The 21,278-nt window shown below is 43.2% G+C and overlaps 1 protein-coding gene across 2 annotated transcripts in view; it reads left to right on the plus strand.

Annotated features, from left to right (window-relative positions):
- The window catches only part of sema3c (sema domain, immunoglobulin domain (Ig), short basic domain, secreted, (semaphorin) 3C), a 67,549-nt gene that overhangs the window by 34,643 nt on the left and 11,628 nt on the right, over positions 1-21,278 (plus strand). For both annotated transcript variants that reach the window (XM_034163496.1, XM_034163495.1), the window contains exons 5-13: positions 3,244-3,363; positions 8,365-8,455; positions 11,055-11,174; positions 11,260-11,402; positions 11,599-11,713; positions 16,257-16,326; positions 18,163-18,307; positions 19,333-19,555; positions 20,757-20,845. In XM_034163496.1, coding sequence (XP_034019387.1) covers positions 3,244-3,363; positions 8,365-8,455; positions 11,055-11,174; positions 11,260-11,402; positions 11,599-11,713; positions 16,257-16,326; positions 18,163-18,307; positions 19,333-19,555; positions 20,757-20,845 — 1,116 coding nt within the window. The remainder of the gene's footprint in view (positions 1-3,243; positions 3,364-8,364; positions 8,456-11,054; positions 11,175-11,259; positions 11,403-11,598; positions 11,714-16,256; positions 16,327-18,162; positions 18,308-19,332; positions 19,556-20,756; positions 20,846-21,278) is intronic.

The raw sequence follows: 21,278 nt of genomic DNA on the forward strand, positions 1-21,278 counted from the left end.
AAAACATCGCATTAACATCACATCACAGTAACTAACAGTGCAACCAATTAGCTTAATTTTTAGCATGTAATCACACATTAGGTATATTTTCAGTACTATATTCCACTAACATGTGCTTTTGGGTAACATTAGCATTCTAGACCTACTATGTAGTTTTAACTATGTTGTTAGAGTTGATCTAACTTACAAACTGAAGTTCAAACAACTTAATTCATTTAGGTTTTACCAATTGTAATGCTTTTTTTAAGTTGGTTCAACTATTCTCTTTTTTCAGTGTAGCTATAGATAGCAAACCCATTTTTTTCCAGGATGTAAATTTGCTTATTTCTGGTGTAAAGATGGTCGTTTTTAATATGGGGGTCAGTGGGGAGTGATTCCCTTTTGGAACCCGCCTCAAGTGGCTATTCAAGGAACTGTAGATTTCGGCATTGGCATAATTTTTTGTACCTTAGCCGTAGGTCTTGGACGTCCAAATATGGAGTCCTGCCTGCTCTGTCAGACACACACTCTGAGTCCATTGGGGCTTTGTGTAGCATTTTCAAATGTTTTTACAGATCATTTCAGTGTTTATAGCATATTGTTGTTTACATTTGTGGTGGCCTATATATTAACTCTGTAATATGTCTCCTTTAAAAACTAAATAGGTATTGTCTGTTGCACAATGTAATATTGATATATAGCCTAGGTATGTGGAGCCACCAGTGGTGCCCATTTGTAGTTACGTGGGCCAACATCCCAGCGGTTGATTTTTGAGGTGGGATTTTTGTATGACATGCTGTTGCAAAAATAGACAAATCTGTTTCCAGTCACTGAGGGAATCGTGTTGCCTTGAGTCACATCCTGGCCACGGCAGACAGAATCCCACAAATATTTGGGTGAGCCATCCCTGTGTGGAGCCGCTCAGAGGGCCCCGATCCTTTCTGTCATATATTTCCTATTTGCAACCCTGCCAATCTTTTATTAATAATTCCACTTTCTCTTTCATTTCTCTCACTTTTGCCAGGATTTTTTTTCCACCCCTGCTATTTGTGTGCCACACTTTATTTCATTTTGACCTTTCTCATCTTTTTTTTTATTTATTATTATTATAATTTATGCATCTTAATCCAGAGCCTCCTCCCAATTAAACTACATTCACATCGTGGATTAGGTAGCCTACATTTTACTATTAACTCATGGTTTTGTGACGTCAGTGTGGAGTTAATCATCATACACAAGTCTCAAACATATGCAAGGAAAAAATGATTTAGTAAAGCTACATAGTAGGTCTAGAATGCTAATGTTACCCAAAAGCACATGTTAGCAGAATATAGTACTGAAAATATACCTAATGTATGATTACATGCTAAAAATTAAGCTAATTGGTTGCACTGTTAGTTAATGTGATGTGATGTTAATGTGATGTTTTAATTGATACCTAGCTAGCTTGTGTTGTGTGGTAGTTTGATTGAACAATAAGCTAACAGTTACTTGAGTGTGTTGTTGTATCAAGTGTTGTCTTATAAATGTGAACAATATCAATCATTCAAGGAAATGTAATACGTAGTAGGACAAACTGGAACCTGTAACATAAATAATTTGATAGCTAGCTGTATTTTGGGCAAAAACCACTATACAAAAAATACCAAGCATCGCAGTAAATAATGGGCTGGTTTAGCTAGGGTAGCTAGCTGGCTGGCTATAGGTAGCTTATTCAAATAACGAGGTAACAGTTAGTTGAAGGAATTCTGCAGGGTTGTATAAGCTGCGTTTCATATAACCAAGTCAAAATGTTTTCGCGTGTGACTCCTCCATATGTATGAAGATAAAATGCTCACAACTACAGTAAGAAAGGCTAATGCTAAGAATCGTGTAACAATAAATGACAAAAAAAAAAAACCTAAATGGGGAAAGGTGCTCTTCCAAAAGCAATTGTGTCTTATAAAAACTAATTTAAAGCCCAAAATAAGTGCAGCTAATATATTGACATAGCTAATGCTAGTATTATTAGCTATGGGTGCAAAGTGGAAGAAGCTATATTGCCACCAACACTTCTGGAGTGGAAAAGACCAATCCACAGTGATGTAAACACACCTTTACACCTAATTACAAACCCTAATGACCTGTTTATGGAATTATACTTTAAATTGATAGGATTTTGTACAATTGGATTATTTGGCATGTCAAGCTAATATAATGGCCGCCTCCATTTTGTGTACCAAAGGTTCAAGGATCCAGACACCATTTGTTTGGGCTTTTCAAAGTTAACTATTACTGGACTGGTGTACGTACAGGAAAATGATCTATTCTGTTTTCCTGTGGAGAGAAATGAGAACTACAAACTAAATTCTGAAAAATAGGACCTACCAGGTTGTTTGAGACCATTTGGACCTCACTGAAGACCCTCTATAAACTCGCCGCAATGACGACTCAAAGTCCGCACCAGATAAACGTAAGCTAATGGGTGTGATGTGATGAATGGGTGATGAAAGTAAGGAGAAATCGAGGGAGAAATAACAGAGATGGGTGTGTGTGACAGTGAACGTGCAGTTGTGCTCTCGGTGGAGTTGTGGACGAGTCATGAGCTACAGCAGCTGCCATTCCTGCATTTGCCGCCAAGTTCCTGAAGGCTGCCTGGAAACAAATTACTCTCCCGTGCATGTCTTTCCTTTCTCTCCTCTTCTCTTAATGCGAGCTCAGGTTTAATTATCCAGAAAGTCCAGCAGTCCTCTAACGTTTGGGAAGTGGAAGCAGGAATGGGCCTTACCTCGAAATATCACGAACTGACAATGTTTTTCCACTGACCTTAATACCACGTTGCAGACTCATTCAGTCACACAGCACAAGACGTGACACACATTTGAATTTTTCATGGACACGGAATAGGATACTTCAGGAGAAACATCTGTCTGTAAGAGCAACGGTGAACTGGGACATCACCAAATGTAGGCTTTGGAAATTAAAGACCCCAACGAAGAAGCTTACATCAACCTACATGTGATTGCTACCACACCTGCTCCTAATTTCCATCATCCATGCATCCAACTATGCCAGACCTGTCCAGCAGATGGCAGACATATCCTGGAAAAAATGCATGAAATGATCTACATTAAATAAATCCTATTAAGTGTGTGGTTGTGATTATTGTTCTCCAATGACAACACTGAAAATATTTGTTTTTTTTCTGTTTTATACAAAAGCGAGGTTGTTTTTTTTTTATGGCTTCTCACCTACGGGTCTTCCTGTGTGTCTCGTGTCTTTCAGCACGGTTGTGGGAACTTCATCCGCGTGGTGCAGCCGTATAACAGAACACATCTGTTTATGTGTGGCAGCGGCGCGTACAGTCCCGTCTGTGTGTACGTCAACAGGGGACGCAGACCAGAGGTTAGTACACTCAAACAAATATCTTGACACATGATGTCATATTGACTTCAACAATTGTCCTGATGGGTGCCTGAGAATGGTGCAGTCTGGTTGTTTCTAGATCACTTTAGTGTCCATTATAGCTCACTGATGGACAACTGTCATGATGACACGGGTATTAAAATATTTCTCTCTGAGCATTAACATATGATTTGTAACATGAAATGGAATGACTTTTCCTGATAGAATTCCTATAGGATTTCTATTTGGAAATTGGACCAACTATTTCCAGAAGGAATCCAATTGGAATCCTGGCCAGCACAGTGACTTAGTGGTTAGCACTGTTGCCTCATAGCAAGAAGGTCATGAGTTCGATTCCCACCTGTGGCCTTTCTGTGTGGAGTTTGCATGTTCTCCCCGTGTTTGCGTGGGTTTCCTCCGGGTGCTCCGGTTTCCTCCCACATTTAAAGTCATGCAGGTTAGGTGAATTAGAAACTTTAGAATTGTCCAGGTCTCCCTTGCAAAAGAGGTTAAAAGAGGTTAACCTGGTTAAATTAAATAATCATAATAATTAAAGGAATCTTATACAATTTCAACCAGAAATTGAAACAACTTTATCTTGTAGGAATACTATAGGATTCTTTTTTCCAATAGCATTCTTGCCACCAACTGCTGGGATAGGCTGTAGCCCCCGCCCCGCCACGACCCTTAAATGGAGTAAGCAGGTATAGAAAATGGATGGACGGACTCCCGCCACACTGTAAAACTCAATGAGTTAGTTGGAACTCAAACCGTTTGAGGAAACCGATTGCCTTAAACCATTTGAGTTTGCCAAATTAAAGTAGACCTGCACTGAAATAAATGTGGTCAGATCTCAGAAAGAAATAGCTGATATGTATTTATAAGACCCTTATGAATGCAGTAAAGTAAATCTGCAAGCCCAAATTTGTAATTCAGCGGAGAAATCTTCGTTTAAAAATGACAAATTTGCAGCTAAAATTTGGCCCTCTGCGAAAACTGTTTGTACATCCGGGTCATTGCAGTGACGTGCGGCAGAAGACGGAGCACTCGCGCCTTCAGTCTGATCCCACATTGAAATTGATTTTATCTGTTAGTAATGTTACTGTTATACACATCCTGGTTTCAGCATCCAAAAGTAAGCTGCAATGAATGTGAGATACAGCTCTGCATGCTCAGATCAGCACCGACATTGACAGCGGGCGACGTTCTTCCCCGACGCCTTGCTCTCTCTGCCTCCGATGCTCTTACCGAGTCTGCGGGCTCCATAAATGCGGCAGCGGGCCACTCACATCGCCCCCGTGTCTGCTGTGCAGCCGGCACCACCTCCCTGTCTACTGAATGAAGGTGCGAGCATAAATTTCAGCTGGAGAACATGTACTCACAGGCCACACAAGGCTTGGGAATACCTTGGGATCCCCTGGGAAGATCAGGAATTGGCCGAGGATGGGGAAGAGTTTTATGAGCTGCTTGTTCTGCTGCCATGAATGAATGAATGAATGAATGAACCATCTGCAGCTATGCCATTCACCAGTTTCCTGCAGAATTTTATCTTCTTATACTATTATATTTTCCTATTGACAGTTTTAGAGTATCCCAGAATCCTTTGCGCGCTGGGGAGGGAGGCTTGATAATGGCTCAGCTTAATGCTAACTTTAACATTGAAAATACCGTAGACATGCTAATGCGTTAGCATCGGTCCCGTTTATGTTATAAAATACATCTATAAACTGTTTCAGAAGACCATAACAGGTTGGTTTAACATAAAAAAGGTAAAAATTACTCACAGACATATGGTTTTTAGGGTTTTAGCGGGGAAAAATTAAGATAAAGCAAAATAAAACAAAGAACCAACAAAGCAGAAGATTGAAGCACTGCTTCATTGGTTCAAGGTTCAAAGTAAAGCCGCGCTGCAGAAACGCTTGATTACAGGGTCTGTAATCATTGTAGAGAAATTATCATTTTCCTGACAAACACCTCCAAAAACAACGGCCACTCTGAAGGACCGATAAGGGAATCGTTAAGCAAAAAGGCTATTGATATCGATGGATCAAATCATTTTTTCTTTTTTTTTTTTATAAAACTCACATTAAAGAGTCACAATAGTTAAACACCTAAATACATATTTTGGTTGAACTCACCTCCATAACGACGCGATGTTGCAAACAAGTTGCCGCAAACGCTTGTTTACACAGACAACAAAATCTCGGCCACGCGGGATTTGACACCATAAAGGCGTCAATAGGATTCCAAAGGCATGCTAGCTACCACCACAATCTAGAACAGCGAGCCTGTACTCAGGAGGCCACGTTAGCTATGTAGCGTGGCGGTTAGCCAATATTAAATTGATTGTGTGAAGAGATGCATGAAGTGTGACTAAATTTTTTTAAAAATAATGTAGTACATTTTGAATTCCTGTGCAGTGACTGAAGGCAATGTGAAATGTAAAACAATGAAATACATACTTGTTGTGTCTCTCATGCTGATTTATGTCGTTGATGTAATACACCCTTGAAGCAGTAACGCACAGTGCCTCTTTTTTGCTGCCTTTAAAAAATGTGGTGTTGGCCTGTGCATAAGAATGTGTAGTCAACACACTTTATCTGGGTCATGAGAGACTACTGTAAGGTAACAAAAAATAATAATAAAGAATGCATGATGGGAAGAGAGTCTGAAGCTGTTTTTTCAAGGACAAACACAATACAGAATATCCGCTTATTTTATAAAGTAGTTGACAATGAAATGGTAATTCTTTATGCAACTTTGAGCATAAAGCAATAACCACATTAAAAGGAGACTCCCTGAAGACTGTAAATGTATGAACTGGATGAGAACCAAATCTCCTGCAGTTAAAATCCCATGCTCCATCAGTTAATTCCAATGTGGAACAGATTCTTCCACTTCAACGACAAATTCTCAAATGGTACCTTGTTTTAAAATTTAACTTTCAGACTCCATCATTTTGAGTATGAGTACATTATGCTGCGGTGTTTGATGCCACATGAGGAAAAGATCCTGGGGATAAGGGGGTGAAAACGGAGGCCTGTTGTCTGCACGCTCCGGCCTTCGTCTCCGGCCACATGGTTCTGGAAGTGAGAGCGGTGAAGCTCTCCAGGAGAAAAGTACTCAACATTTAGCCGCAGGCTGCCAACTGCCACCAAACGCCAATAAGCAGAGAGGTCTGAAGCAGACTCTTTCTGCTCTGCGGTGCCTTTTGTCATTTAGGGTTTTTGTTTGAAAGGCAGACTGCCTTTGTTTGCAGTGTTTGAGCTCAAACATGCCTCAGGACGGGGGATCTGTTAAGTGTAACAGGCTGCCGAAGTGGGAAGTTGAAGGAAAGATCATTGTGCTTCGGGAACGTGACCAAGATTGTTAATGATGTTCTGAAATTCGATGGGATGCTGCAGAAGACACTGTGGTTTGCACCCTTCCTCGGGCATTTCCCTTCATGCAGAACTGGTTGCACTGTACCTCGCTAACCTAATCAGGAGCTCCTCAGGTGGAGCTCCGTTAACGCAAAACAAATGTTTGTCCGTCATCTGCAGCTTAGTGGGACAGAAGTTGGCCCTGGGTTTGATTCCAAATCCTTGGAGAAGACGCTTCATCTGCATAGTCCCAATCCACCTAGTTGGAAATGGATACCGCCATCAACTGGGGAAGTAGCCCGCGATAGACTGACGTCCTGTATAGGCAGAGTCGTAGACTCTTACTTGCTTCACACTGCAGAATCTGGGAATTGACATCAGCACCAACTGGCCTCAAGGCCTAAGTTGGTGGTTTTACATCTAAATTGTCATGTTCCTGGTGCTTCCTGTGTGCTTGTATCTGTGGTTGAGAGCCTTGGGTTCTAAGAAGTGACATAAGGCAAGGGCCAGATATCTCCTCCTAGAATCCTTGGGTACAGTTGGCATGACTTCATGTAAGATAGATGGTTTCTTAGGGAATCCCAGATGAGGTGTACCACTTGTATTGTAAGGCCATGTGGCATTGATCCAATGCTGGACTCCAGCACCTGAGAAAGGTCAGGGTGGTCACAGATGGCTACTTTCAGGAGGTAAAGGTAGACCAGTTGTCTGAAAGGGTGGTTGCTATCCAGGACCCAAAGCAGTTCCGCAGTGTGGTTGATACGAGCATGTCTCCAAATCTGACCTGACCTAAAAGTGGTAATAGAGCTGATGTCAGGATAGCAAGACTATTGTTCCCCCTCTCAAATGGTTCCACTGCAGATTGGCTGAAATAGTAAATGGACTGCATTTATATAGCGCTTTTCCATCTGCATCAGATGCTCAAAGCGCTTTACAATAATGCCTCACATTCACCCCGATGTCAGGGTGCTGCCATACAAGGCGCTCACTACACACCGGGAGCAACTAGGGGATTAAGGACCTTACCCAAGGGGCCTTAGTGATTTTCCGGTCAAGCTGGGATTTGAACCAAGAATCCTCTGGTCTCAAGCCCAACACTTAACCACTAGACCATCACCTCCCCCCACACATCAGAAATGTACGCTGAGTTACTATATGGCCCTTTGGTTCCACTGTAGAACCAAATGAAGACCCGGGGGTTGTTTGGGATGACAAACCATATCGGATGCTTCATTATAATTTAAAGCCTGTTGCTACATTTTGATGGATTAGAGAGCGAGAGGCCCACAACATTTCTCCAATAACTCCCCTTTTTTTTATCCAAATAAAAGTAGCAAATATCAACCTACTTTACATTTTGCCCCGACATTGATATATTAGTGTTTTTGTGCCGTAAAATGGTCCCATTTTCCACATTTTTTGTTGGGTTTTTCCCATCATGTCATTGGGGATTCCCCTTACCTCTGCTTACTCCCTACAAAGGAAAACGTTATGCTATCCATGGGGACTAGAACTACTTGAATCAGTTAGGAAGCTCTACAAATGACACTGAGCAGGTTGCAACTGTGCCACCTATTGGTAGTAATTTTTTAACATCCATTTGACTCCAATTCTCTGATTTTTCTCTCTTCTCATGCAGGAACAAGTATTTTACATCGACTCCAAGACTGAATCTGGTAAAGGGCGATGCTCCTTCAATCCACAAGTGAACACGGTCTCTGTCATGCTCAGTACGTATCTCCTACCGCCTCTTCTCCCTCACTTACCCCTCTTCAAAACCTCACACATCCTAGTTCACATTTGAGCTCGGGGTTGGAGCAGGTCAGTTTCTCCAAAGAAAGATACTTTTTTCTATTTCACACACATATTTATCTCTGACAGATGCCCACTTGCTGCTAACGTGCTAGAAACTCAAATAAATCTATGTAGGTTAGTTTTGAGGTTCTAGTTTTGATTCAGGGGGTATAGTTTTTAGATGCTTTTGGATGCTGTGTGAGGTTGATGTGGTCCAAGAGAGACAAGGTCACATCAATCAATCAATCAATCAATTTTTTTATATAGCGCCAAATCACAACAAACAGTTGCCCCAAGGCGCTTTATATTGTAAGGCAAGGCCATACAATAATTATGTAAAACCCCAACGGTCAAAACGACCCCCTGTGAGCAAGCACTTGGCTACAGTGGGAAGGAAAACTCCCTTTTAACAGGAAGAAACCTCCAGCAGAACCAGGCTCAGGGAGGGGCAGTCTTCTGCTGGGACTGGTTGGGGCTGAGGGAGAGAACCAGGAAAAAGACATGCTGTGGAGGGGAGCAGAGATCGATCACTAATGATTAAATGCAGAGTGGTGCATACAGAGCAAAAAGAGAAAGAAACAGTGCATCATGGGAACCCCCCAGCAGTCTACGTCTATAGCAGCATAACTAAGGGATGGTTCAGGGTCACCTGATCCAGCCCTAACTATAAGCTTTAGCAAAAAGGAAAGTTTTAAGCCTAATCTTAAAAGTAGAGAGGGTGTCTGTCTCCCTGATCTGAATTGGGAGCTGGTTCCACAGGAGAGGAGCCTGAAAGCTGAAGGCTCTGCCTCCCATTCTACTCTTACAAACCCTAGGAACTACAAGTAAGCCTGCAGTCTGAGAGCGAAGCGCTCTATTGGGGTGATATGGTACTACGAGGTCCCTAAGATAAGATGGGACCTGATTATTCAAAACCTTATAAGTAAGAAGAAGACTGGCTACAGTGCTGAAAAGAAACCTGGGGTTGTTCTTATTTTCTTCAATTAGTGATGAGTAGAAAGATGTCCTAGCTTTACGGAGGGCTTTTTTATAGAGCAACAGACTCTTTTTCCAGGCTAAGTGAAGATCTTCTAAATTAGTGAGACATGAGAACAAACACTGGTCGGCAATGAGGAATCACTAGGAGAAATACAATAACGCTGTTTGACCATCATCTGCAGCTTAGTGGGACAGGAGTTGGGCCTGGGTTTGATTCCCAATCCTTGGAGAAGAAAGTTCATCTGCACAGTCCCAGTCCCTAGGTGGACTGAGACTATGCAGTCCCAGTCCACCTAGGGAGTGAGACTTTTTCATGTTCTCACAGGAGAACACGAAAAAGGCCTTTAAGAACACTGGGAGATTGTTTTTATTGAAAAATCTAGCAGGTGTACACAGACATAGAAGTAAAGTGAGTGAAAATAAACACAGAAACTATAAGAATATAAAAGGAAGTGAGATGCGGAGACAAAAAAAACTAACAGACAGTACGTGACATATTGAGGTTGTACCCTTTTATCTTGCTAAAGGGATTTTGAGTTGCCATTAAATGAGGCAACAGTGGGAGGTGATGGTCTAGTGGTTAAGCGTTGGGCTTGAGACCAGAGGATCCTCGGTCCAAATCCCAGCTTGACCGGAAAATCACTAAGGCTCCTTGGGCAAGGTCCTTAATCCCCTAGTTGTTCCCGGTGTGTAGTGAGTGCCTTGTATGGCAGCACCCTCACATCAGGGTGAATGTGAGGCATTATTGTAAAGCGTTTTGAGCGTCTGATGCAGATGGAAAAGCACTATTTAAATGCAGCCCATTTATCGTTTAACATGAATACCTACGGGTTTGTTTTCTGCCACATGAGCATCGTTGCGTAAGCGGCGGCTTTGCCAGCCAGCTACCATCTCCCGAGACACCTCGACGTGCAATGGAAGAAAGCCGTTAGGGCCCCCTGCCTGCCAAATAGTGTCATACTTGGCGTGGTTGGAGATAAGAATCAGAGACAGATTCTGGCCTTGTTAAACTCTGTGCCGCATCTGACCATCTTCATATTTTATACTCTGTGAAACTGTCAACACTTTCTCCTCAGCGAGGCCACTTGGACGGATGCCACATACCCCTAATCCGCCCTCAATTTACCCCACATCCTCCAAAACACATGGTGCGGAACAGATGGATTAAAGAGCATGAAAAGAGCGTTGACAGACACTTCTTAGCAGCAGGACACACACACAGCCAGTGAATGTGTCGAGTATAAAATCATCTGGTCATTTTCATTCATTAAATACAATCTCAGTCTGATTTATATGTCATGGAACGAAGTGTTGGTGTCGTTTTTTGAGGTAGCTACTTTTTCAAGGGTGTCAAGCATGTCGTTAGGGTCAGCAGTTCCTTGTGGGGACGTACATTTCCTGTGGGTCCAAAAAGGGGAATAGTCATGTTTTTAAGAGTTAAGATTAGGTTTTTGATTAAGAGTTTGGACATGTTGGAATTTTAGCTTACAATCTGTCTTCTGGGAATCCGTGTTAGCCACCTTTAATGACACACACTCTCTGTGGGTGTTCCTCCAGACCAGGAGCTGTTCTCTGGCATGTACATCGACTTCATGGGGACAGATGCTGCCATCTTCAGGAGTCTGACCAAACGAAACGCAGTGCGGACGGACCAGCACAACTCCAAATGGCTGAGCGGTGAGACTTCCCAGCATGCATTAATGCACTTTTGCAGGCTGGAGGCGGTTTATTATTTTGTTGATGGGTGCTTTCTTTCATTCAGAGCCTATCTTTATTGATGCCCACCTGATACCAGATGGAACCGACCCCAACGATGCAAAACTGTATTTTTTCTTCCGCGAGAGGTTGACAGACAACAGTGGAAATACAAAAAACATACACACCATGGTGGCCAGAGTGTGTCCAGTACGTGACTTTGATTCTCCATAAATAAGCCGCTGAGTGTTCTGTTTTCTTATTTTGACCTGATAAAGCGAGATATTAGAATGACAAGCCAACGTGTCTGGAGCTACATCTCAGTTTGTAGATGATCGTGAGTCCAGTGTCCTGTATCGTCATGTTTGTGACAGATTCAGTCTGATACAGACTGTTTTGTGTGTAGAATGACGTCGGTGGTCAGAGGAGTCTGGTGAACAAGTGGACCACCTTCCTCAAAGCCAGAATGGTGTGTTCAGTTCTGGAGGACGACGGCACTGAAACTCACTTTGATGAACTCGGTGAGCAAACTGGAAGAAGATATTTGTGAAGCCGAGTTTCATTTATTTCTTCTGTGTAGTATTTATTTAAACAAATGCATAATTAAAAAAAAAATAAACTTAACCCGTAACAGTTTCAGAAAGCTCAGAATGGTAGATAGAAAATACCAAAAAAATGTGTTTTTTGTATGTGCAGTCTGCTATTTTGGATCAACTTAAAGTGTACTTAGTGTCTTAAAGATTTATCATAAATTCAACTTCATGTAAGTATATTGTGTTATAATTGGGCATCATTGAAAAATGCCTTTTGTACTAAATATATTAATTTATATTTCACATTAATGCCTTAATATACTGAATAGATTTTCAATTAGTGATGCATGTATATATATACGAGGTCTGTCAATAAAGTATAGGTCCTTTTTATTTTTTTCAAAAACTATATGGATTTCATTCATATGTTTTTACGTCAGACATGCTTGAACCCTCGTGCGCATGCGTGAGTTTTTCCACGCCTGTCGGTGACGTCATTCGCCTGTGAGCACTCCTTGTGGGAGGAGTCGTCCAGCCCCTCGTCGGAATTCCTTTGTCTGAGAAGTTGCTGAGAGACTGGCGCTTTGTTTGATCAAAATTTTTTCTAAACCTGTGAGACACATCGAAGTGGACACGGTTCGAAAAAATTAAGCTGGTTTTCAGTGAAAATTTTAACAGCTGATGAGAGATTTTGAGGTGATACTGTCGCTTTAAGGACTTCCCACGGTGCGAGACGTCACGCAGCACTCTCAGGCGCCGTCGTCAGCCTGTTTCAAGCTGAAAACCTCCACATTTCAGGCTCTGTTGATCCAGGACGTCGTGAGAGAACAGAAGTTTCAGAAGAAGTCGGTTTCAGCATTTTATCCGGATATTCCACTGTTAAAGGAGATTTTTTTAATGAAAGACGTGCGGACGGTGCGGTGCGGCGGCACAGGAAAAACACCTCCGTGTTGATAACCATTTGTAAAATCCAGGCGGCTTTTGATGGCTTTCAGTGGAGTGAGTATATGAGAAATTGTTTAACAGCTGGACATGTTCCAACTTGTCCTTAAGGCTTCCAACAGAGGTGTTTTTCCTGTGGCGGAGCGTCGCGGCGGCTGCGAGCCGACGCTGCAATCCGCCCGCACGTCTTTCATTAAAAAAACAGTGGAATATCCGGATAAAATGCTGAAACCGACTTCTTCTGAAACTTCTCTGTTCTCTCACGACGTCCTGGATCAATAGAGCCTGAAATGTGGAGGTTTTCAGCTTGAAACAGGCTGGCGACGGCGCCTGGGAGTGCTGCACAACGTCTCGCACCGTGGGAAATCCTTAAAGCGACAGTGTCACCTCAAAATCTGTCATCAGCCATTAAAATTTTCACTGAAAACCAGCTTAATTTTTCAAACCGTGTCCAATTCGATGTGTCTCACAGGTTTAGAAAAAATTTTGATCAAACAAAGCGCCAGTCTCTCAGCAACTTCTCAGACAAAGGAATTCCGACGAGGGGCTGGACGACTCCTCCCACAAGGAGTGCTCACAGGCGAATGACGTCACCAACAGGCGTGGAAAAACTCACGCATGCGCACGAGGGTTCAAGCATGTCTGACGTAAAAACATATGAATGAAATCCATATAGTTTTTGAAAAAAATAAAAAGGACCTATACTTTATTGACAGACCTCGTATATATATATATATATATATATATATATATATATATATATATATATATATATATATATATATATATATATATATACAAGGTTCCTTCTTCAGCTTGAAGCTGAAGAAGGAGTCCTACTTATCTTTGTTGTTAGGCAGGACCCCAGAGGCAGCTGACAGGTACCGGCAGGCCAAGCGTGCCGCAGCCCATGCGGTCGCAGAGGCAAAAACTCGGGTCTGGGAGGAGTTCGGGGAGGCTATGGAGGAGGACTGTCGGTCGGCCTCGAAGAGATTCTGGCAAACCGTCCGACGCCTCAGGAGGCGGAAGCAGCTCTCCACCAGCACTGTTTACGGTGCGGGTGGGGAGCTGTTGACCCTGACTGGGGATGTTGTCGGGCGCTGGAAGGAGTACTTCGAGGATCTCCTCAATCCCATCGTCACGTCTTCCGAAGAGGAAGCAGAGACTGGGGACTCAGAGGCGGGCTCATCCATTACCCAGGCTGAAGTGACCGAGGTGGTTAGAAAGCTCCTCGGTTGCAAGGCTCCTGGGGTGGATGAAATCCGTCCTGAGTAGCTTAAGTCTCTGGATGTTGTGGGACTGTCTTGGCTGACACGCCTCTGCAACATCGCGTAGCGATTGGGGACAGTGCCTCTGGATTGGCAGACCGGGGTGGTGGTCCCTCTGTTTAAGAAGGGGGACCGGAGGGTGTGTTCCAACTATAGTGGGATCACACTCCTCAGCCTCCCCGGTAAGGTCTATTCCAGAGTACTGGAGAGGAGAATTCGACCGATGGTGGAACCTCGGATTCAGGAGGAGCAGTGTGGTTTTCATCCTGGTCGCAGCACACTGGACCAGCTCTACATGCTCCATCGGGTGCTCGAGGGTTCATGGGAGTTTGCCCAACCAGTCCACATGTGTTTTGTGGATCTGGAGAAGGCGTTCGACCGTGTCCCTTGGGGCACCCTGTGGGGGGTGCTCCGGGAGTACGGGGTACAGGGGTCCTTTGCTAAGGGCTATCCGGTCCCTGTACGACCGCAGCAGGATCTTGGTTCGCATTGCCGGTAGTAAGTCAAACCTGTTTCCAGTGCACGTTGGCCTCCGCCAGGGCTGCCCTTTGTCACCGGTTCTGTTCATTATTTTTATGGACAGAATTTCTAGGCGCAGCCAGGGTGTAGAGGGGGTCTGGTTTGGAAACCACAGAATCTCGTCTCTGCTGTTTGCGGACGATGTTGTTCTGTTGGCTTCATCAAATCAGGACCTTCAGCATGTACTGGGGTGGTTTGCAGCCGAGTGTGAAGCGTCCGGGATGAAGATCAGCACCTCCAAATCCAAGACCATGGTTCTCGACCGGAAAAAGGTGTTTTGCCCTCTTCAGGTCGGTGGAGTGTCCTTGCCTCAAGTGGAGGAGTTTAAGTATCTCGGGGTCTTGTTCACGAGTGAGGGACGGATGGAGCGTGAGATCGATAGACGGATCGGTGCAGCATCTAAAGTGATGCGGTCGCTGTATCGGACCGTCGTGGTGAAGAGAGAGCTGAGTAGGGGGGCAGAGCTCTCGATTTACCGATCAATCTACGTTCCGATCCTCACCTATGGTCATGAGATTTGGCTCATGACCGAAAGAACGAGATCGCGAGTACAAGCGGCCGAGATGATTTTCCTCCGCAGGGTGGCTGGGCGCTCCCTTAGAGATAGGGTGAGGAGCTCGGTCACTCGGGAGGAGCTCGGAGTGGAGCCGCTGCTCCTCCACGTCGAAAGGAGTCAGTTGAGGTGGCTCGGGCATCTTTTCCGGATGCCCCCTGGACGCCTCGCTGGAGAGGTGTTCCGGGCATGTCCCATTGGGAGGAGGCCCTGGGGAAGACCCAGGACACGCTGGAGGGACTACATCTCTCGGCTGGCTTGGGAACGCCTTGGGGTTCCCCCAGAGGAGCTGGAGGAGGTGTTTGTGGATCGGGAGGTCTGGGTGGCTTTGCTTGAGCTGCTGCCCCCGCGACCCAACTCTGGATAAAGCGGAAGAAAATGGATGGATGGATGGATGGATATATACAAGGTTGGGTAGGATTACTTTGAAAGAATACATGTGGATTACATGTATGTATGTACATACATTTGGATTACTTGTAATCTGATTACTTTTGGATTACATTTCAAAGTAATCCTACCCAACCCTGTATATATATATATATATAGAGAGAGAGAGAGAGAGAGAGACACACACACACACATTCTGTGTGATAGATGAAGAATAACATATTTAAATCTCACAGCTTGTTTTTATTTCTAATTACACTGTAAAAATATATATAATTTGTGATGTCGTCTTAAACTTTCTTACAAAACTGAAAACCACAAATCATTCCTTTATATATTTGATTACATCTTCATGATGCCCCCCCCCCCCCCCCCCAAAAAAAAGCCACAGTGAATTACACTTAGTTTAGTGTTAAAATTGCACAGTTTAATAAGAGGTCATATTCTACACCTTATCAATAATGTCATATTGGTGACTGTGTGTCTTAATCTTCAAAGTATTGATGGTGAAGCACCTTATGGAAAAAAAATCTACAAAAAGCTGTTTTGTGCATAAATTTTGCATCAGATTTTTGTTGACTCTTCGGCTCTGAGCTCTTTTTGAATTTTTGAAGCTGTTGTTCTTCCTTGATGCCTTTCTTCACTGCCGTGTTGACACCTACAGACATCGGGTCACGACATTTTCAGCCTCCAGCTTTCACACTTGGCTCATCAGACTCCCATCTGTCAACACGCGCATTTATTAATCCTACATAAATCACGGTTTGCCTGTGTTTGCTGCAGGGATGAGCCGATGACTGCTTTAGGCTCTGTAGGTGTCTGCCTCTGCACATGTGAACATGCGTGTTTCCTCTCACAGAAAGCGTGTTTTTGATGGAAACCGATCTACCCAAGGACCTGTTGATGTTTGCAGTTTTCACATCCACTAGGTAAGACCAGAGAGGACAATGCCAACTGTAACATTCCTGCATTTCTCTGCAGTAATGTTAATCACCCCCTGGATGTCAGCGGGAGCACCGCCCCGCTCAGAGGGAATGTTACATTGAGATGTCTCGTATCGTGTTGCAGAACAGCTTTTTCAGGTGATGAGCTCTTACTTTGAGCGAGCTAGTGGCTTCACCATCTGGCCTTCACATTGATGTGATTTCCTTCTGTTTGCCAGCAGAACGGCAGCATTTTTGAAGCCAATTAAGAGCAAACGTTGAAATAGTTTGAGCGACTACAGAATCCTCCCACATCGTTTGACCGATAACCGACAGTCAACCCCAGAATTCCCCTTAAAGTGTTTGTTTTAGGTCAAGATAACTGGGGTCAAGCATCAAAATTATGAATTTTTTTACACTCCATTGTCCATCAAATTTGGCACACAAATGAAGATCAGTTCTGGAAGATGCCTAGAAGAAGTTACATTTGCTGAAAGTTGGTCAGTCGGATCAAAGTCGTTGTGATCAAAGGTTAAAAGTTGGCCATTAGGATCAAAGTCATTGTGATCAAAGGTCAAAAGTTGGCCATTAGGATCAAAGTCATTGTAATCAAAGGTCAAAAGTTGGTCATTAGGATCAAAGTTATTGTGATCAAAGGTTAAAAGTCAGCCATTAAGATAAAAGTCATTGTGATCAAAGGTTAAAAGTCAGCCATTAGGATAAAGGTCATTGTGATCAAAGGTTAACAGTCAGCCATTAGGATAAAAGTCATTGTGATCAAAGGTCAGAAGTCGGTCATTAGGATAAAAGTCATTTTGATCAAAGGTTAAAAGGCAGCCATTAGGATAAAAGTCATTGTGATCAAAGGTTAAAAGTCAGCCATTAGGATCAAAGGCATTGTGATCAAAGGTTAAAAGTCGGCCGTTAGGATCAAAGTCATTGTGATCAAAGGTAAAAGTCAGCCATTAGGATAAGTCATTGGGATCAAAGGTCAAAAGTCGGTCATTAGGATAAAAGTCTTTGTGATCAAAGGTTAAAAGTCAGCCATTAGGATCAAAGGCATTGTGATCAAAGGTTAAAAGTCGGCCATTAGGATCAAAGTCATTGTGATCCAAGGTCAAAAGTTTAATTTTTTTATCCAATTTGCACCGACTTGGCCCACACATGAAGGTGGATTCTGGAATTGCTGATCAAGGTCACATGTGCCAAATGTCAATCACTGGCGGGGTCATGTGTACCTGTTTTTGTTGGCCTACTCCTCCAAGCATCATTTGTTGATTTCTACCAAACTAGGTTGACCCAAAAATTACTCTTAAAGAATTCATTTTGGTAAAGGTCAAAGAATCTGATTTTCAAATCCAGTTTGGACCAGATGTGGCATACACTTATTCCAGAATTGCCCTGAAAAGATCAGTCAGAGGTCAATAACTGGGTGAAGGTCAAGAACACTGGGGTCAAAAGTTAGATCAATGTAGCCGTTGGGGTCTTCATGCCCACGGGTGTTCTCACCTAGTATCCAGAATTGTCCCATTTGCACAGTATGCTTCTGTTCCCCTTTTCAACAAGGCGCCTTTTATGTGCTCCAGCAGTGTTTTACATTACTGTGCCACACCACATGAGATCATTAGGAGTGTAAGAGGTGAGCTGATCCTCCTGTACGGCGGAGCTTTGACCCAGGGGCACAGAACCTCATATGTTGTGGACAATGAAAAGCCTGCAGAGACATTTTGTGATTTATTGCTACATATAAATAAAGATTATTTTATCTGAGGGGATTATATGCCTGTGACTGCCGCGTCCTATGTTTGTGTTTTATTGAAAGCATGCTTTTCCTTTCCTCAGCTCTGTTTTTAAAGGCTCGGCGGTGTGCATGTACAACATGGCCGACATCCTCACTGTCTTCAACGGGCCCTTTGCTCACAGAGAGGGGCCCAACTTTCAGTGGATGGCATTCCAAGGTCGCATTCCTTTTCCAAGACCCGGAACTGTGAGTTCATTATTAATGTTACTCACTTTAAACATGGTTTTTAAAATTATGGTGCCGATGCTACCGACAACAAGCAAGTCCAGTTTTCAAAGCCCATCCATGCCCAAGTCTCTCTGTACATCCAAGCTGCATCCAGTGTTAAACTTGTGCCAAATCATCACGCAGGGAACAGAATCACACATGTATTTGCAATTATGAATCCACAAGATACAGTTTCAGAGTTACCGTGCACAGGTGCAGGTCCTTGTGTGGTGCCTCAAGATTTCATTCTTGGACCACTGTGTGTAAAATGTGACATGCATCTGCAATAACATGTCCCCCCCCAAACCTTATTTCACATCATGCATGATATGCTACAAGCAAGCAAACTTGTTACAAAATAAAATATGAAATTAAGTACTTGGGTCCCCACAACAGATCCTTGAGGGATTCCACATTTAACCATTTTACCCAACATACACAATCATTTTAGTTCTGTTATTCTAAAGCTGATTTTTTTGTTTGTTTGTTTGTTTGTTTTACACATTCCTAGGTTCTGTAGATAGATAAATGAGTCCAACCCCAAACACAATAATACTATCATCATGTATGTCTCCAAAATACAATGGTGTATAATGAGCACAAACTGATTAAATTTTGTTGAGATTTGATCTACCAGATCAAACCAAACAGCAACATTTATTTGTTTATGCAATTCTATGGATCTCTTTGCCACTTGTTGGATTCTAAAAGGATTATGGACTTTAGGAGCAGGTGTTCATGAATGGATTTGGAGCTTGTCTGCCACCTGCTGGACATGTCTGAGCTTGTTGTAGGGAATTATATTATGACATGCATGGTGGAAATTAGGAGCAAGTGCAAGTTGCATGTATGTAGCTTCAAATTATTTTGTCAATTTCTTTCATTTTCAAAGCCAAGATGTGCTGTTTGTTAATGAACTGTGCGACTCACCTCCGCTGTGTTCCCCATTAGTTATGGTATAGTAACAATATTCTTTATCAAATAATAAACGCTCTGATTCCCAGTGTCCTGGAGGAGCGTTTACACCGGACATCCAGACAACAAAGGAGTTCCCAGATGATGTGGTGACCTTTGTGCGGAACCATCCCATCATGTTTAACGCAATCTATCCGGTGGGTAGGCGACCTCTGGTGGTTCGTACAAACGCTGACTACAAATACACAACCGTAGCTGTGGACCATGTCGTGGCTGCTGATGGAAACTACCAAGTTCTCTTCCTGGGCACAGGTAGGAAAGTGCACACATTTATTGTCATTTTATAAAATAAAGTCAAATCCTGATTTTGACGAGTGCCGTAAATGGGGACATGTCCAAATTGTATTTCTTCAATTTTCAATGTTATTAATGTATTAAAATAAAATATTTGCAAGATCTGTTTCCCTTCATGAGACACTAACCCACACCAGCATTTGTCTTGCAATACTATGATATCAAGTCTTTCTTATGCTTCAACATCATCATAAATAATTGAGTTCAATTCAGTTTATTCATATAACACCAAATCATAATGTATGTCACCCCGAGGGGCGTCACAAAGGTAACATCTAACCTTACCCACCCCCTGAGCAAGCATGTAGACAACAGTGGTCAGGAAAACTCCATCAGGCACTTTTTGATTATAGGAAGAAACCTCAAGCAGACCAGACTCAGAGTGGTGACCATCTGCTTTGGCTATACAGAAAAAAAAACACAAACAAACTACAAGAATGAATTGAACTAAACATCCAGGTAACTTATAAAGTCCAATGGTTGTATTTACCATCATCCAAACAATCAAGTGATGAAGATCATGGGTCCTTGGTTACCGCGTGTCGTTTCTACATGTGTAACGGTGAGGTCAGTACGTGTATTTTTGTACTCGTCAGTGTTCCTGTGAAGATGTCTTGTATTCAAGGGACTCGCTCTCACAGCTGTTTTTGGTTTTATAAAGAGCACATCTCTATTCTATCCCTCCTGCCTGAATTCTTGAAGAGAAGCCAGTGCAGGCAGACTAGAACCGTGCCGCAGCGGGCGCTCTGCCTCAGATACGCAGGAGGCTCCTATCGAATGTGTTCAGGAGCCGTCCTTCTTCCCACACTCTCAGCTCAGCTCCCAGGACAAACCAGCTGCACAGACGACGGCCGTGTTGCATTTGGCCTTTTCCGTGCCCTCGACCTCCCTTCTGCAGATTTAGGTCCTTGTATTCCCACTGATGCCGCAGCTGATTTTGCTGGAGAGCCGGTCGCAGCTATCGTGTCGAATTCAAAAGCAAACACGGGCAAAGGAAAACAGATACGGAAAGAATGGAGGATTCACTTTTCCCCTCCAGTTGTTATGCCTTCTTGTTGGAGTTGCACTTGTGCTGTTGTATCTGCTTCGTATTGTTCAGTGCAGGGGTTTGGTTTCTAACTGATGTGTCCTTTTGATGCCCCCCCACCCCCCACCCAAGACAAAGGTACCGTACAGAAGGTGATTGTGCTGCCAACCAACCAGTCCTTACATGAAGATCTGATTCTGGAGGAGCTGGAAGTGTTTAAGGTCTGCTGTGTGTCTTTCTCTCTTCCTTTCATCCTTTTCTTCCTCCCCATTATGTCTCACATCAAAGGATAAAGGGCACACTTGACCACAACACAAATGCCAGAGGTATTCAGACAAAGACAGTGTGGCAGGGAGGAGATTGATGTTCTGCGTAGGGCAGCAGTGATGGGAAACATACTAGCACACCACGTGCAGGCTCACACACATGTCCTTTTTATCTCAGCCTATTGATCTAACTTAAAGGTGCAGCACTTTAAAACATTTTTACCAGTTAAGTCATGAAAAGGACGTTTATCTGCATCACTACAACTGTGTCCCGTAATATGCAAATTAATAAATCAGTTAAATCACCAATATCGTTGGAATAGTTTGAGAGACTACAGAATCCTCCCACGTCCTTTGACCGATTTCCGACAGTCAACCCCAGAATTCC

Source organism: Thalassophryne amazonica, chromosome 22 (assembly GCF_902500255.1).
Source record: "Thalassophryne amazonica chromosome 22, fThaAma1.1, whole genome shotgun sequence".
NCBI classification, from domain to species: domain Eukaryota; kingdom Metazoa; phylum Chordata; class Actinopteri; order Batrachoidiformes; family Batrachoididae; genus Thalassophryne; species Thalassophryne amazonica.